General features: G+C 33.3%; 1 protein-coding gene across 1 annotated transcript; it reads left to right on the top strand.

The window, feature by feature from the left end:
• The first annotated feature begins 2,568 nt into the window (after positions 1-2,568).
• Positions 2,569-7,328, top strand: LOC133831124 (cell division control protein 48 homolog D). The gene is made up of 9 exons (XM_062261305.1): positions 2,569-2,727; positions 2,837-3,002; positions 3,458-3,686; positions 4,470-5,236; positions 5,329-5,550; positions 5,651-5,722; positions 5,811-6,092; positions 6,366-6,725; positions 6,819-7,328. Exons 1-9 carry the CDS (start codon positions 2,699-2,701, stop codon positions 7,107-7,109), a joined length of 2,418 nt encoding a protein of 805 aa, XP_062117289.1. The 5' UTR covers positions 2,569-2,698; the 3' UTR covers positions 7,110-7,328.
• Positions 7,329-18,167: the final 10,839 nt, after the last annotated feature.

Here is an 18,167-nt window from a genome sequence, read left to right as displayed (position 1 = left end):
TTCTTTGTGTTCCCATATTAGTCTTTGGTAACGCGAGAACGGGGATTCAATTTGGGGCGATGGAGGTTGATAAGGAGTGGCAAGGTCGGGGCCACACCAATTCTTCTCGGAAGACTGCATCATCTAACAATAAAGAAAAATGCGAGGACCCTCATAAAAAAGAAAGATATGGATAAATTGGGAAAATACCTCAAAAATTTTAGCTTGAAGGCTCGAAATGATGAGACAATAATCTTGATGTAACTAAGCCAACAAAGGCTCGGAGTATCGAAATTTTATCCACAAAAAGTGGGTACCTAATTTTCGATTCGGGTAATCCCGATTTTCTAGGAAAAATGGCAGTTGCCCAAAAATGGGGATATCATTGAAATATGTGAAATTAAAACCCTATTCTAAAACCCTATATCTTGCTTAACACGATACCCGTATCTAACCTATACGAATCTTAGAAAAAATATCATTTCCCATGAAATTTTACCTAAAAAATTGTTCTTTTTTATCGTCCATTTATTGGAAAAATAGATCAAAGCACCCTTTTCCCTATAAATCTTCAAGAACAAGATCAAGAACCAATATGAAAAAAATTTCTACAAAGAGAAAGTTGAGGGACTTACATGTTGGAAGTTGGTGATGAAATCAAAGAGTGGATTAATAATACTTGTACAAAGAAATTCTTGGGAACTCATTTTCGAAAGGGGATCGAGTAGGAAACTCAGGAATCAGAAGAAGAGTACTCAAGTACCCTCGGTATCCACTCTCACATTGACACATGTCCATCCTCGAGTGTGGTAGGTGGGCATGTTTTCCAAAAGTGAAGTACAAAAGTTTCCTCTTACAGGTCTCGAAAAGATAGTTTTGAGGGGGCAAAATGTTACACCCAAATTTCGAGAATGAATTAGTAGCCTTGAAATATAGGTTCGCAAGTGGAAAGATCGAAAGTACTAAAAGTATTCGGCATGATTACTTGTACAAATAATCAACAGGTTCTAAGGTGCCACGTCATTGGCACTCTAGCATGAACTGTGAGCTTGAAAGCAGATGTTTCTTTCGAAAGGTGGTTTCGAAAGTTTGATCAGATAAGGAGGCGACGCTACTGGAATGTTGAGCTCGAAGCAACAAGCAAGCTCGAAAGCGCGTTAAAGCAACACATGAGAATGTAGTTGTAAATTCTTATTTATGTGAGTTTGGTTAATTCCGTGTAGAAACAACCCTATATTTAAGGGATATTTATTTAAATAATGTATTTAATTTGTATTTATCGATGTTTATTTACATTTTGAAAAATAAATAAGGTTGTAACTTCCCTAAAAATATGGGAAGCAATATATGTAACCTGGTCTATAAATACTTGAATTTAGTCATTTATTGGGGGACGCTCAATTCTTGTACACAAAAAACTTTGTGAAATTGCTTTTAAAGCTTTAACGCAGACAGATAAATAAGAGTGACTCGTTGACTACCTTGTAAAAAATATGTGTTCTTTTTTTTCTTTCTTAATTATTCATTTGCTTAATTGCTCTTGTGTTTAGTTGAAGTAAAACGTGGTCAACAAAAACTAAATGATAAAATAAGAAAATATGTAAATTTGTATCTTATTTCACTATTACATATATATTTGGATAAACATAATACGTTAAATGACAAAATATATAACTAATAAAAAAAGAATAAATTTAAACATATAAATATATTTTTCACTTATAGCTTTGAAAACATAATTGAAAGAGTATACTTTAATATGAAATATTAAAATATGTGATAAAAAATTATTATGGCTCATTTATTACTTTTTTATTTTTTTAATTTATTTTTCTTATTTAGATGATTTTATTAAATTGTATTATTTTTTAAAAAAAAATATTTGCCTTATTTAGATAACTTTAAAAATAACATTGTTAAGAAAATAATAAAAGAAAGTGTTAAATTTAACAGAAAACAACAATTTACGTTAAACTCACATTTATAATATATAAAGATGTTATCAATTAAAATGCTCATAAAAATAAATAATAAGTTAATTTGAATAAAATGGAGGAAGGAAATAAATATATGATTGAAAACTTATTTATTAGTTTAATTATTTATATTGGGATTTAAAAAGTTATATGTTTAAAAAAAAAAACCATAGAAACAATAGCAAATGTAAATTTCACTAAAAAAAATTTAAGTGCACAAAAAAAAGGCCATGTGGTGTAATTTCCACTTATATTTTGCCTTCTTTCAATTTTCTTTGCAACATAGAGTTAGTAGTATCATTGCTCATATTTATAACCTATATTCCCAAAAACCTTTTTAGTAATCATGTTACAAGTTATAATAACATTAATGTTGCCTTTTACAACTATAGTAACTAATGTTTTAATTTTGGGAATGCTCCTAATATTTTATTGCGATCTGCCGAACTAAATACATAATTCTTTACTAAAATAAATAAAAACTTTTTAGTAGTTAATTTGTTCTTTTCATTTTGATTATTTTCACTCTATGAAATATTCTAGAACTTAATAACAAGTAAAGCCAAGTTTTTTTTTTTTTTTTTTTCAAAGTTTTCTTTGGAAACAAGAAACGGAGCTTATTTCTCTATAAATATCAATATCAGATCCCAATACTGCCCATACTCATTCATTCTCCTTGTCTTCGTCTTCCTCGATCTGCCCCCAACTTTGATCTCTCTTCGTCTTCGTTACTGGTCTCAAACATGACTGATCAAGCTGAATCTTCAGACGCGTAAGCTTTCAGATCTTATCTTGCTTGTTTATGTGCCCGATTTGAATTTTGATTGGATTTTATTTGATGGATTGTTGTTTTTCGATTCTGGGTTTTTCTTTCCTGGCAGTAAGGGAACGAAGAGGGACTTCAGTACCGCTATTCTCGAGCGGAAGAAGGCTGCGAATCGGCTTGTTGTGGATGAGGCTATCAACGATGACAACTCGGTTGTCTCTCTTCACCCGGACACCCTGGAGAAACTCCAACTCTTCCGTGGCGACACGATCTTGATTAAGGTTTGGTTAATTACTCTTTTCTATTGATGAATTTTTAATTAGTTTAGCAAGAATTGTGCTTTTATGCTTTATGGGTAGTGATGATTTTGGGGTTCTGGTTAGGGTTAATGGAAAATTAGGTATTGGGTGGTGATTTAATGCCGCAGTTTCCCATGGGTCGGTGGGATTTCAACTTTCTCTTTTAGGGTCTGAGAAATCATGGCAGTTGATTGCATCAATGATTTTATGGATTGAAATGTTTGAAATGTTGGTGGATGGAAGATACGACAGTTATTACTTCTCTGATTCTTCTTCGAGATTTTGGTCATACATAGGTTGCCCTGGTCGAAATTAGGGTTTAATGTATTTGCCCAAGCTCTATTTTACGTTTCGCTACGTGTTGTAGTGTAGTACCGGGTCTTTGTATTGTATCTATGAGTTTCTTATTGGCTTGGTTCATTGCTTCTGGTGTTCAGGGAAAGAAAAGGAAGGACACTGTCTGCATTGCTCTTGCTGATGATACCTGCGATGAACCAAAGATAAGGATGAACAAGGTTGTTAGGAGCAATTTAAGAGTCAGGCTTGGAGATGTTGTTTCCGTGCATCAGTGTGCAGATGTCAAGTATGGAAAACGTGTGCACATTCTACCCATTGATGATTCCATTGAGGGAGTTACTGGGAATCTTTTTGATGCATACTTGAAACGTGAGTATTTTTCCTAGCCTTTAAACTTCAAATATGATATAGATTAATCATTAATGTACCTGCCAATGCTGGATTGATTTTTACTCTGTTGTCTGTTCGTTTCAGTGTTAAATGCACCTTGGCTGATATATTAGTTAGATAACTTAGATATATTTCATTCTCTTGCTATGCCAATTAGTACATTTCATTCTCTTGCTATGCCAATTAGTACTTTATGTTACTCTTTAGTTTAGCATAAAAAATACTAGCTTGACACAAATCATCAATCATTTGAAACAATGTGCTGATAGGTACTTTCATAGTTGCATTTGCAATATAACTTTTCCTGTAGTACTAGTAAGTTATCAATAATTACCTATAATTCAAGTTCTTTAATTTTTGCGCTGCATAGTGTGGTGTATCTTATTATGGAAATATCTGTTATTGGTAGCTGAGTTGCCTTATCTAGACTTTAGAGATCCAGAGTAATATTATATTCACTGTATGTTCTTTTACATGTTCTGATATTTTAAGTAAAGAATGGGAGGTTTTCATTTAATGTGTCTTGTTTGTGAAGCTGTGTTGCTATTAAATTATTTTTTAATTTTTTTAATTTTTTTATACTGGATTAATTTGATGAAAATGAAATTTGTTTTTCACTATTAAACTAAATTTTCATTCCATGTTGGGAGGATTTCATTGTCAATGCATTTTGCACCTGCCAATTCTTTGTAGTCTGCATCATTATTTAGTCTTCTTACTGTTGTTTAAAATGAATTAATGTCGTACTTTTGTCATTTGCAGCTTACTTCTTGGAAGCATATCGTCCAGTAAGAAAAGGTGATCTTTTCCTCGTTAGAGGAGGAATGAGGAGTGTTGAATTCAAGGTTATTGAAACTGACCCTCCAGAGTATTGTGTGGTTGCGCCTGACACTGAGATCTTCTGTGAGGGGGAGCCAGTGAGAAGGGAGGATGAGGATAGATTGGATGAGGTTGGTTATGATGATGTTGGTGGTGTTAGAAAGCAGATGGCTCAGATTCGTGAACTGGTGGAACTGCCACTTAGACACCCACAGCTGTTTAAATCAATTGGAGTTAAGCCACCAAAAGGAATTCTACTGTATGGACCTCCTGGATCTGGTAAAACTTTAATTGCACGAGCTGTTGCAAATGAAACTGGTGCATTCTTTTTCTGCATTAATGGACCAGAGATCATGTCAAAGTTGGCTGGAGAGAGTGAAAGCAATTTGAGGAAAGCTTTTGAGGAAGCAGAGAAGAATGCCCCATCAATTATTTTTATTGATGAGATTGATTCAATAGCTCCAAAGCGAGAGAAGACACATGGAGAAGTTGAGAGGAGGATTGTTTCCCAGCTACTGACACTCATGGATGGACTGAAATCTCGTGCACATGTCATTGTTATGGGTGCTACAAATCGTCCCAACAGTATTGACCCAGCCCTTAGAAGGTTTGGCAGATTTGATAGGGAAATAGATATTGGTGTTCCTGATGAAATTGGTCGTCTTGAGGTCCTTCGTATTCATACAAAGAACATGAAGCTTGCTGAAGATGTAAACATCAAATTCTTTTTGTTGTTTCAAGCTTAACATTTTTCCTTTTTTCTATTCAAGCTTGTTGAACCTCTTGAGCTGTTTTTGTACAGGTGGATTTGGAAAGAATTTCTAAGGACACACATGGTTACGTTGGTGCTGATCTTGCTGCTCTGTGTACTGAGGCTGCACTTCAGTGCATTAGGGAGAAGATGGATGTTATTGACTTAGAGGATGAGTCAATAGATGCTGAGATACTGAACTCAATGGCTGTTACAAATGAGCACTTTGCTACTGCTCTTGGAACAAGCAATCCATCTGCCCTCCGTGAGACGGTAATTGTTTTAGTGATGTGTTTGAAGTGAGATGGTATTCTTTGATGGTTCATTATAATTTGTCTTGGATGATGTCTAATTTGAAGCTATTATGATTTAGGTTGTTGAGGTGCCCAATGTTAGTTGGGAGGATATAGGAGGTCTTGAGAATGTCAAGAGGGAACTTCAAGAGGTAATTGAATACATTGCATTGTATTCTATGTTTGAAGAGACCTCAGAAATCTCTCTGCTTAATTTTCCTTTTATTTATGGTCACGCAGACTGTACAGTACCCTGTGGAGCATCCTGAGAAATTCGAGAAGTTTGGTATGTCGCCTTCTAAGGGAGTTCTTTTCTATGGTCCTCCTGGATGTGGAAAGACCCTTCTTGCCAAAGCCATTGCCAATGAGTGTCAGGCCAACTTTATCAGTGTCAAGGGTCCTGAGTTGCTTACAATGTGGTTTGGAGAGAGTGAGGCTAATGTAAGGGAAATTTTTGACAAGGCCAGAGGATCTGCACCATGTGTTCTGTTCTTTGATGAACTTGACTCAATTGCTACTCAGGTTTGATCTCTCTCTCTAACGGATTAAACTTGTCTCATGGAATCTGCAGTTAGTCTATAACTAATTCTCTGCATCTTAAAAGAGAAGCTACATATTTACATGTTGGATTTTGTAGGTTTGCTTTTTGGTTTTCACAGCTCTAATGATAATCATTTCAGTGATCAGTGCATTTTATTTTCTGGGTTTCTGTTAATATTGATCGCAGTCTTTGACTGGATTAGTGTTGCATTCTTTACTGATGTATTGCCTTTCTTTTTTGGCTACACCGCTCAGAGAGGTAGCAGTGTAGGAGATGCTGGTGGTGCTGCTGATAGAGTTTTGAACCAGCTTCTTACTGAAATGGATGGTATGTCTGCCAAGAAGACTGTTTTCATTATTGGGGCCACCAACAGACCAGACATTATAGACCCTGCTCTTCTACGTCCAGGCCGTCTTGATCAGCTGATTTATATTCCTCTTCCAGATGAGGAATCTCGTTTTCAAATCTTCAAGTCCTGCCTTAGGAAGTCACCAGTCGCCAAAGATGTTGACCTCAGTGCCCTTGCCAAGTACACTCAAGGATTTAGTGGTGCAGATATCACTGAAATCTGCCAGCGTGCCTGCAAATATGCCATCAGAGAGAACATCGAGAAAGTATGATAGAACTCTTCCTAAATGCTTCTCCATTTTTCTCGTATTATTTATTTATGTTTCAGAATTAACCATGAAGCACTTGTTCTTCTGCAGGATATTGAGAGGGAGAGGAGAAGAAAGGATAACCCTGAGGCGATGGAAGAGGATGTGGATGATGAAGTAGCGGAGATCAAGGCAGCTCACTTTGAGGAATCAATGAAGTATGCTCGGCGGAGTGTCAGTGATGCTGATATCCGCAAATACCAGGCATTTGCTCAAACATTGCAGCAGTCGAGAGGGTTTGGAACCGAATTCAGGTTCCCAGAGTCTGGCTCTGCAGCAGCAGGATCTGACCCTTTTGCAACCACTGCCGGTGCGGCTGATGAAGATGACCTTTACAATTAGGCTTATCTTTGATAGGTTGTCCTATTTATTTTTGCAAATGGATTGTACTTTTGTTTCTTCACCACCGACTATGTGCTGAAGATTCATTGGATTGGGATCTATGTTGTGCCAGGGGATAGCTCCTGGATGCTCTCTGACTTAGTTTACAAACATTTTACTTCTATAATTACATTGATTACTGCAAAAACTCTTGAATATCTACTGCTTTCTTTTTCTTTTTGCGACGTGTCTTAGCCTGTGTTTTCTTTCTTTTATTAAAAATAAAAAGAAGGTTTTTGTGCGCTTAATACTTATTTGGAACTTCGAAAAAAAACTATAATCTGATTATCGTGTGAGAAAACATGGCAAGTTTGAGTCAACTAAATGTAAAATTGAGTCTTTTTCTTAGTAAGAATCAAACTCAAGTTTCAATAATGGAATCTGGAAAAAAATCCTCACAGCCCTTTTATTACAACAATTAGCAACTGTATAAATACAAGCTTTCTAGAGGCTTGTTCTCTCCTACCCCAATTTTTCAAGAGGATTGGTCTCTCCTAAAGAGTCCACTCTTCTCAATCTCTCCTTTTCTCTCCTTTTACAGAAAGGCACTCCTCCCTCTATATATAGACATCCTACAAAATTGAAAGAACAAACTGAATACATTGAATGCAAATTACAACGGAAATTTACTTAAGCTTTACTTAGGCGCTTTTCTCAAAATGTATGGGAGGCTTATCAAAAACCAGTTTTTGCTTTGTTCCTCTTTCTCTTTAGTAAAACTATTTTCTTATTGATAATACTTCAGATTTTACATTAAATATTAGTATTCAAATGTGCTGGCTAATTTGGTGTCCTAATTTGGTGTCTACTTAATTAAAGAGTGGCACATGTCTATTGACTTTTAAACAAACTATAACTCCAAATTAATAACTAATCCTAATATACCATTGCCGCTAAAAATAATAATAATATATTATTAAAGTTAAAATTTATTATATACAAAATTAACGTAATAGTAATTCTTACCAAAAGAATTCTCTCCTTATATTTTTTTTTTATTCGCATACTTTTTTATTTTACGTTGTTTATACATATTTATTATACTAGATACAAGCAACATGCAATATGCACACTTGTTTAATTTTATTTATAAAATTTATTAATTATTTTTATTAAATTTATATTGATGTCATATAAATTTTAAATAAATATTCTATTTTAATTAAAATAATTTATTTATTTTTGTTTAAGTTTATGTTTGTTATAGTTTTTGAATTTGGGAGTGACAATAAGATATTATATATTATATGTTTAATGTAATATTAAATATTATACGTGGATTTTAAATTTATGTTTCTTACTAGATTTAAAAAAAAAATTTTGTTGCTAATTGACAGTAAATTATATTATATGTTTAATATGATATTATTCTAATAAGTGAGTTTAAGTTTAATTGAATTTTATTTAAGTTATAAAACATATTATTTTATTAGTTTTAAATGATTATCATTGTAAAATATTTCAAAAATATCTTATTTTAATTTGTTTAATTATTTATTATTTTTAAATAATTATCATTGTAAAATATCTCAAAAATATCTTATTTTAATTTTTTTAATTATTTATTTTATTTTATTTAAGTGTTTACAAACTACCGCTAAAGTTAACATTAAAAAAATAAACAATCGTTAAAACCAAGAATTTTTGTTATCTACACACTTATTAAATAGAAGAGATATGGAAGATTTCTCAATGGTTATTACACATAGATGGTTACTATAAATCTCTAACCAAGTTTTTGATGAAGAATGATTATAACGACGATGAAAATAAATAAATAAAATATATAAAATCAATAATTTCAATTTTTTTTAGATTAATTAGGCAATAAATATTAGTTGGAAAGATAATGGTCATATTAATTATTCCCATTAATTCTAAAATGTTCTTTTTCCTAATGGAATGGACAAAATGAATGACTTAAGAATGAAGAAGGAATGGAGAATGAATATTAAATAAGATTATTTTTTATTTTTTAATTAATAAATATGTGACTACCATGTCATTAGGTAGCCCTTCCAAAAGTTTAAAAAAGTCAAAATTTATTTTTAGAAATATTAATTAACAATTATAAATATAGATTATTGATTTTAATCCAATGATTAATATTAAAGTAACTATCTATGAGTAGTAACAATTAAGAGTGTCCCTATTATATATATATAATATTTTTCTAGTCATTCTAATTTTTTATTTTAGTTAACATGCTACAGTAAAAAATTTGTTATTTTTCATTAAAAAGAGATTAATTAAAATGATGGCAAAAAATATTTATTAGAGAGATAGCACTATAAATATAGAAATTCCAACCAAAAAATAATCAATTTAAAATATAATTTTATTTTTAAGAGACAAAAGAAACAAAACTCCATATAAAAAAATAATATAGCTTATAAAATAAGATAAAACTTTGCCAAAAATTAATAAGTTAAAAGATGAAACTAACGTGTAAAACAATAAAACTGAAACAATTTAAATAAATAAAATTAAAATTGTTACTGTTACTGTTACGAGTTAACTAAAAATGACTAGAAAGAAGTAAGTTAATAATGTAAGCATATAAAATAAAAAAATCTAAGCCAATATAAAATTATAATATATATCTCTTCTAAAAATATATGTGTAGATAATGAAATTTTTTGATTTTAACAAAATATTTTAAATATTTACTATAATATACATTTAAAACTAACTTAAAAATATATATTTATTAATTATATTAATATAAATTCAAATATTATTATTATAATAATATTTAATATAAGACTACATATATAATAATTATATTAATATAAATTCAAATTAAAAAATATTATTATAATTATAATAATATATAATACAAGATTAGATATTTAATAATTATATTAATATAAATTTAAATATTATAAAATATCATTACGATAATAATATATAATCATAATTTTTTACTAATTAATTATATTAATAAGAATTCAAATATTATAAAATATTATTATTATAATAATATTTAATACAAAATTAAACATTTAATATTTATATTAATATAAATTTAAATATTATAAAATATTATTATAATAATATATAATACATAATCTTAAATTTTATTAAAAAAATTATTATTTATGTTTAAAAAGTTATCATATTATATATATTTAAGAAATTCATAAATAGTATTTTTGTTTAATTTTTCATTTAATATGATTATGTTATTTTTTTTATATAATATTGTTTATTTATTTAAAATTTATATAACAATGATACAAATTTAATAAATTTTATAAATAAGACTAAATTGCTTGTATCTAATATATATATATATTTATGTTAGTTATTATGTGTATATAATAAATTTTAATGTGAATGATATATTTCTGTTATTTATTAATTAGGAGTGATATTTTGTAAAGTCAATAGAAATCCATGTGTCATTCTTTAATTGAGTAGATGCAAAATTAAGACACCAAGTTAGACAGCATATTTGAATCCGTTTTGGGGGTCCTTCGTATGAAAATTTGAAAAATATATAATTGATGAGAATGTTAAGAGAGAAATATAATTGTTGAGTTTGGTTGTGGCGTAATGTTTTAATAATTATTGTGTGACATTTACAAGTGAGTTTACACAAGTATGTTTGATTAAAGAGGAGGTCCACAAATTTGTATAAAGATGTTATGTGGAGTTCAAATATTAAAGATATTTCCTTTAGAAGAAAAATACACTTTTACTATTAAATAATGTAATTAATGTTTTTTTTTTCAAATTCTCATGCTAATATTATCATATAGACTTGTACCCGACGACTTCTAATAAGACTCGGTAATTGAATTGTGACGGTGTGAATTATATCAAGTAGATACATGGGGCCATATCTCATAAGATTGTTTTTATTATTATTCTTGAAAATGAGTTAATATTTCTCATTATTGGACTGGTTGGTGAGTATTTTCAGAACTTTTCTAATTTACTTCCTTGTAGCATCATAGAAGAACCTCAAAAAAGAAAGAAAAATCGTTATTCTTCACGAGAGAGGGACATAAATAGTCAAAAGGATTGGGATTTCTGCACTATTGGTCCTTCGCTTTATACTTTTTGGCATATTGGTCCTTCTGTATTTTTTAGCAGATTCGTCCCAAATGTTAGTGTATAGATGCACCATTGGCCCGTCCATCCAAAAGCTCCATTATCATTTAAAAATTGGCCGAAAAGTTATAACTCAGGAGTCAGGGCTATCATGCCCTACATTTTTTAACAGATTGGTGGGCTAACCAAACCGAATAATATACCCACTCCAACTTTTGAACAAATAATTAGAAAAAAGTTGATTTTATAATAAATAAAATAAAAGAAAATAAAATAAAAAAAGTTGATTATCACTTGGAAGAAATAATAAAAATGAATGGTACATAAGTGTAACTTGCCATATAAACGTAATAGTAATTCCTGACATAAGAGTAATTTACATGAAATGAAATATGTTTTCTTTTTCCTTTCAAAGTTTTGATTTATACGAGATTCTAGAATTGTTAACTTTCTTATGGGATTTTAATAATTTATTCAATATATGATATTAATAGTCCCAATTAAATGTAAACTAAAAAAAAAAAAAAAGCCATATTAGTGTAGTGGGCAAAATTTGTCTACATACCAAAAGCTCAATTAGCCAGTCGAACTAGCTAGTTAGGCCCATTTTAACATATTTTAAGCCCAACAAGGCAACCAGACTAGCCAGTCAGACCCAATCTGACATAAGCAAGTGACCCGTATTTGCTATATAGACCGTCTAACAATCAATCAAAACCCAAACACAGATACACTTAGTCAGGCAAGGACGTCAAAACGGTCAAGACACACGTAACCCTTCCCACAAATTTTGGAATGGAACTAATTAGAGTGAGTCAAACGAATCTAGAGGACGAGAAAGTCACAGGATGATGGACGACTATAAGAAAAATGAGAGGTTCTAAGAGAAGAAAAACAAACATTTTAAACTATTCTCTGGCTAACAATATTCTCTCTAATCCAATTAGTCAAACCAGTCGACCGAACTAGAACGAACTCTCTAGCTTCGCCATCACCATTACCTTCACTATTACTCATCTTTTACTATTGATTATTTTACAATCATATTGTTTTATCGTTTATTCTATTATGATCTGACTGACTTGAGTGTCGGAGTCCCTTTGGTTAACACCCCATCAGTACTCCTAATTGAACTCTTGATTCGTTCTTTGCTCTTGACAGGTTGTTGGTGCCCGAATTAATCAATTGTAGGAAATTACATCTACAATTTGGCGCCCACCGTGGGGCCCTAGCAATCAGACGATTGACAAATGATCAAAGATTTCTTTTTGAGAGCTATGGCTGACATGACTGAGACACCCGATCTAGCAGCCCAAGTTGTAACTCTCACTGCCCAAAGGAGAGGCTTGAGGCAGAGAATGATGACTTTGTAATGTCCCAAAGTTCCTAAAAAGGCTTAGTGCCTTGATTAGGGTGCCAGGAGGGCATTATTGGGATATTATGTGTTATTATGTGATTTAATTAAATATTTATGTGATTATGTGAATTTCATGAGTTATAGTATGATATGACTTATTATGCATGTTTAAGTGTATTAAATATGTGTAAAAAATATCACTTTTATTTAAAGGGAATATTCATAATTTTGGCCCACTGAGGGCATAATTGTGATTATATTATGTTATATGATTGAGACCACATTATTATGTGGATATTTTTTAGATATTCGATAGGAGTCGGTCCTTTTAAGCAAGATAGCGGTAGAGTCACAACGAGGACTAATACCCAGCTCGGGGTGAGCCAAGGGGTATTTAGGTGATTCGATGAGTTACTGGGACTCATTGGAGTATGAGTCGTATGTTGGGAAAAATAGTGATTGTAACGTCCCAAATTTGCTAATAAGGCTTAGTGTCTTGATTAGTGTACCAAGAGGGCATAATTAGATTTATATGTGAAATTAATTAAACATATGTGTGATTATGTGGTGTACATGATTTATATGGTGATATGAATTTATATATATATATATGCATGTTTATGTGTATTAAATATGCATGTGGGCCCGTTCTTGTTAATAAGGACATATTTGTAATTTTGACTCATTAATGGTATAAATGTAATTATGTGTGTGAAATAACTGAGACCACATTATTATGTGGATATATTTGCAATATTTGGCTCGCGGTGATCCTAGTGAGCGGATTAGCAGAAAATTCACAACGGGGTTAAATACCTGGCTCGGGGTGAGCCTAGGGGTATTTTGGGAACATAGTGCATATTCAGGATTTATCGAGTTACGGGTAGTTATTTGGTGATAAATTGGGTATGTCAAGATTAATTGAGAATTTATAGGACTACTTGAGGATTAATAAGAATTGTGGTAAATGACGGGTTTGCCCTTGGAGGCATTAAAGGGCTAAGGATAAGACTAGGGGCATTTTGATCATTCTCTATCTATGCCTTGGTTAGACTTAGCTGCTAGAGGAGCCTAGAACCTAAGGAAAAAAAAACACAAAACCAAAGGCACTCTCAGCTCACACACTCACTCTCTCTCACGTTCATCTCTCTCTCTCTCTCTCTCTCTCTTGTTTGGGGCTTTGGGAAAAATTGAAGGAAAAAAGGGCAGTCATTTTCTGAGGTTGGAGGCTATGATTGAAGGCTGGAATGTGGGGTAATTAAGGTTCAGTTCAAGGAGTCAAAATCATTGTTGAGGTAAGCACTAATTCTATTTTGATTCAAGTATCTGGCTGGGTTTTAAGTATTAGTATAAGTTTAAGTTTTAAAGACATTAAGTTATAATTGTTGTGTTTTAGAGGCTATGGGTTGTTACTTGTTGTTTATTTGAGTTCCTGGTATTGTGTTTGTTGACCACGATTTTGGCCAACTGCAAGTAGACGCAAAAAACTACAATAAACCTTGAATAGAAGATAAATAACACAAGTAATTTTATAGTGGTTCAGCTCCAATTTGTTGGTAATATCCTAATCCACTTAGAGTTGTAATATATTTGGCCTACACTTGAGATCAGATGAGTCTGAGTCAACTGAGTTTCTCAAGTGCAAGTGAAAAGATACAATGTTTCTCTCTCTAAACTTTCAGTAAAAATACTTCTAGAATCGGATCCCCCTCCAAATGATGCCATGAGCTTCTTATTTATAGGCTTATAGATCATAAATGAAAAATATCCCACTTTGACAGGGTCCTTCATTGTTTCAACCACCTTTAATTAATAAAATAATAAACAAATTTAAATTACAACAATATAGCTATTATTCGGGATATTTGAGAGATTCCCGCGGCAGTTGCGAATGATTCGGGTTGAAGCTATTACCGAACTTTACTGAAGAATCACTAGATGGTAACTTCTGATATTCTTATCCGTCGACTGATCAAATCCATCCTCCAAAGCGACTGGTCGACAAGTTGGCCAAACACACCACCGGTCGGCATATGCAAGCACACCTCTAGACGGCATAGGCAAACACACCTCTAGTCGGCCATGTTTCATCCCTGGTCGGGCATGACACATTTCTGGTCTCAATCTTTCTCATTTCTTTAGTCAACACATTGATAAGAGTGTGTTATCAACTGACACGTGTCTATTCAATTGCCATCTCATTAAATATAAATATTTGGGGATAACATTTGCCTCCCAAGTTTATTATATGATTTTCTCATATGATAAACTTTTCCTATTCTTAGCAAGGATCTGCAGTAAATTTAACAATTACTGTGTCCCAAAATTCCCAAAATCACCTTTGACATTCTCCCACCTTTTTTAAATAATAAAACGTCTCAGTCATGAAAATGGCAGTTGCTTGTTTTAAATCGTGGGAGAGAGAATACCAAGGGTTTTCAGGTGAGTGGGGAGTCTCCCTTCTCCTCCTTTAAATAGACCCATGGTTTGGTCAAGACTCCACAAGCAAAAAAACCCTCCTCATTCTTCCAAGGTGTGTCAACTTCCTCAAGCAAATTCAAGCTTTCTCAAGGAATCAAAGGCTCTTCAATACATTTGGGTAAACTTCCCCTTCTTCATCTTTATATTTAAGCTTTGTAAACTTAAAAAAAAAAATACACAAAAACTTGTCTAAAAAGCTCAATGCCGAAACCCCATTGTGAAACACATTCTTGGATTTTTTTTTTATGATGAATCTTGGTAGGATAAAGACTTTATGGCTAATATAGTGTAGTTTAGGCTTTGGGTTAGTCAATTTTTCTTTCAATTTCATGAAATTTTGCAAGAAAAATGATTTCCCACTACACATTTTAACTTTAGGTTTATGGGTTTAAGAAGAACATATGAAATTCCTATGAGACTTGTTAAACTCTTAGAATTCCACTTTTTGATCTTGTTTGCCTAATTCAAAATCAAGAAAATATGTTTACCATTTAGCCCATCAAACCCGTAGCCTTGGCCATTTCTAATCGTTTAGACTACCCGAAGTCATGCCCTTTGTAATGCCCTAAACTCCAGGGACCGTTACAGTGTGCCTTATAAACAGTGCTAAACTCGCTAATCGAGTCATTTGGCCAAAATCGTGTAACTAAGTATGATTAACGGTTTAGGGATTACAATTTTTTCTTAATAGGTAACGCTTCATTAGAACGTTTACTGTATACATTGGGATCCCAAAAATATAATTTAAAGGTTTATTACAACAAAATATTTACAACCAGCCGATCTAAGCGGCAAAACAGGGTTTAACCCTAGTTCCTCTTTCAACCCTCGGCCGTGGCAGTCGAGCAACTGCATATGTACACATCGTCACCTAAGCTCTCCAGCTCAAGGATGGTCCAGCTTTCTTTTGCCTTTACCTACACCACATAGCACCCATGAGCCGAAGCCTAGCAAGAAACTCAATATGCTCATGAACAGTAATAACATGTCATCAAATCATAAGGCACACGCCTAGAAAATATAGCCATATTCAAGCAGGCAAATGAGTTAACGTAATGATGAATATACAACATCAACCGATGATCATAATAATCATCCAGGACTTTTAGCCCTAAATAGAAGAGTGACAGTTGTAATCGTCACTAAAGTGGGTTCCGTTCCCATTAGCCATGTGACGATAGGGTCACCGGGGCTTTGTAGATAAGTGATCATTTCACTAGCTTAAACAAGATAGGTGTTCGATGAACTAGTCACCAATATAACCTATCGCATGACCATAGAGTCACAACCATGGGATTCCGCTCCCTAGCCACGTGACCTAGGCCTTAGGCCCTGGCTCTAAGTAACTAGTCCTAGACTAGTCAAGCGCTTATAATTTTCATCGACCTTCGGGTTGGTCTAGCATTAATGCTCCTAGAGTCATTCAGCGCTGATATCGATTAGATCTAATCTTTTATCGGCTCTGCGTTCATGACGCTTATGCCGTTTCTGACTCTTAGGTCAGTAATACGCGAACAGTGTCGGCCCTGACTAAGTCAGTGCCATACACAAGTAAGCAATGCTACCAAACATATATCATATGTCAAATATCCGAATACAGGGCATTCAACATGCTTACTTAATAATTGCTAGCATAATTAGGATCATGCATAAACACATGGATCCAAACTCTGAACAATCTCATAATCAATATTCATAGCATGCCCTAATCACATGTTTCTCGTGCAACACATGCATCACATTTAATCACTTGACATGCCTCAACAATAACCATGCATGTCTCATTTAAACATCGAACATGCATCAAGAATAACCATGAATGTCATATACATAGGGTGCAGTTTTCTTACCTTTGGTCCAAGCACAGGTTACCAATAAACGAGCCACAAGCACGATCCCGATCCCAAGCCTCTAGTGATAACCTAGTCACAACCATGAATGGTGATCCAATGAGTTCAAGTTCTAAAACCAATCCCGGAACCAAGACCTAGCCTCCGAGACACCAAATCCCACTAAACCGAGTAGTAGGATTGATCTCGAGGCCTAAGGTTTGAGTTCCCAAGCTTAAAACATCATTTCGGCCATAAAAACCCTCAAGCGTCGCGGCCCCAAAACCCTGAGCCGCGACCCCCAGCCAAAACAAGAACACCAGGGGAAAGCGCCGTGACGCCCTATACCTAGTGCCGTGGCCCCCAGAGCTCACAAAACCCTTCCACCTACTTCATCGAGCTTGGGTCGCGGCGCCCAAGAACAGGGCCGCGACCCAACCTCGGACCAGCCATTTTCCCCCGATTTTAACCTTTTAAAACCTTCCAAAAACATATCCAAACATCTCCAAACTCAAAAATAAAAGTTCCCAAACATTCCCATGATCCAAAACCCATAAAACCCAAACTTCAAATCTAACAAAAACTCATAAAAACACAAAATCCAATTCAAGCTTAAAAACTGTAAAATCTTAAAACTTGAATTACATACAATTGAGTTGTTTCCAACTAAATCCTCTGGCTAATAAGCTTCTAGTCTTTCCTAGGATCGCCATGCCTTGATCATCGCTTGAATCCGAGTCCTAGAACTCAAGTTACCTTCGAAATTGCGATTGGGAGACGAAAATGGAACTTAGAGGGAGAGAGAATGTTCTGAACGTTCTTTTTATTTCTTTAAAGGTTACTTCAAGCTTAAGTAGCTTCAAACAAATCCTAATGCTTAGGGTCCCGAAAACATCCAGGGGGAAAATAGTCAAAACCTCCAGAATTTCTCCCTGAACTTACTAACTCCCAATTTATCACCAAATATTGATTCCTATTACCCAATAACCCGGTAATGCTCTAAATACCCCTTGACTCACTCCGAGTCAAGAATAAATCACATTGTGACTTTCCCACTAGCTTACCTCCTAGGATCGTCTCGTGTTGGGTAACCCTGGCATAACCAAATAATAATAAAGCACCACACACATATCACATATATGCCAAATATGCCCAGAATGGCCAAAATATGAAAACCACCCAATTACTCAAAAATGGGTTCACATGCATATTTAATACACCTAAACATGCATATAATCATTTAATAACACAATAAAGCACTTATGGCCCTCCCGGCCTCCTAATCAAGGTCCT

Source organism: Humulus lupulus, chromosome 4, assembly GCF_963169125.1.
Source record: "Humulus lupulus chromosome 4, drHumLupu1.1, whole genome shotgun sequence".
Classification (NCBI taxonomy): domain Eukaryota; kingdom Viridiplantae; phylum Streptophyta; class Magnoliopsida; order Rosales; family Cannabaceae; genus Humulus; species Humulus lupulus.
This window is presented reverse-complemented; position numbering and strand designations above follow the sequence as displayed.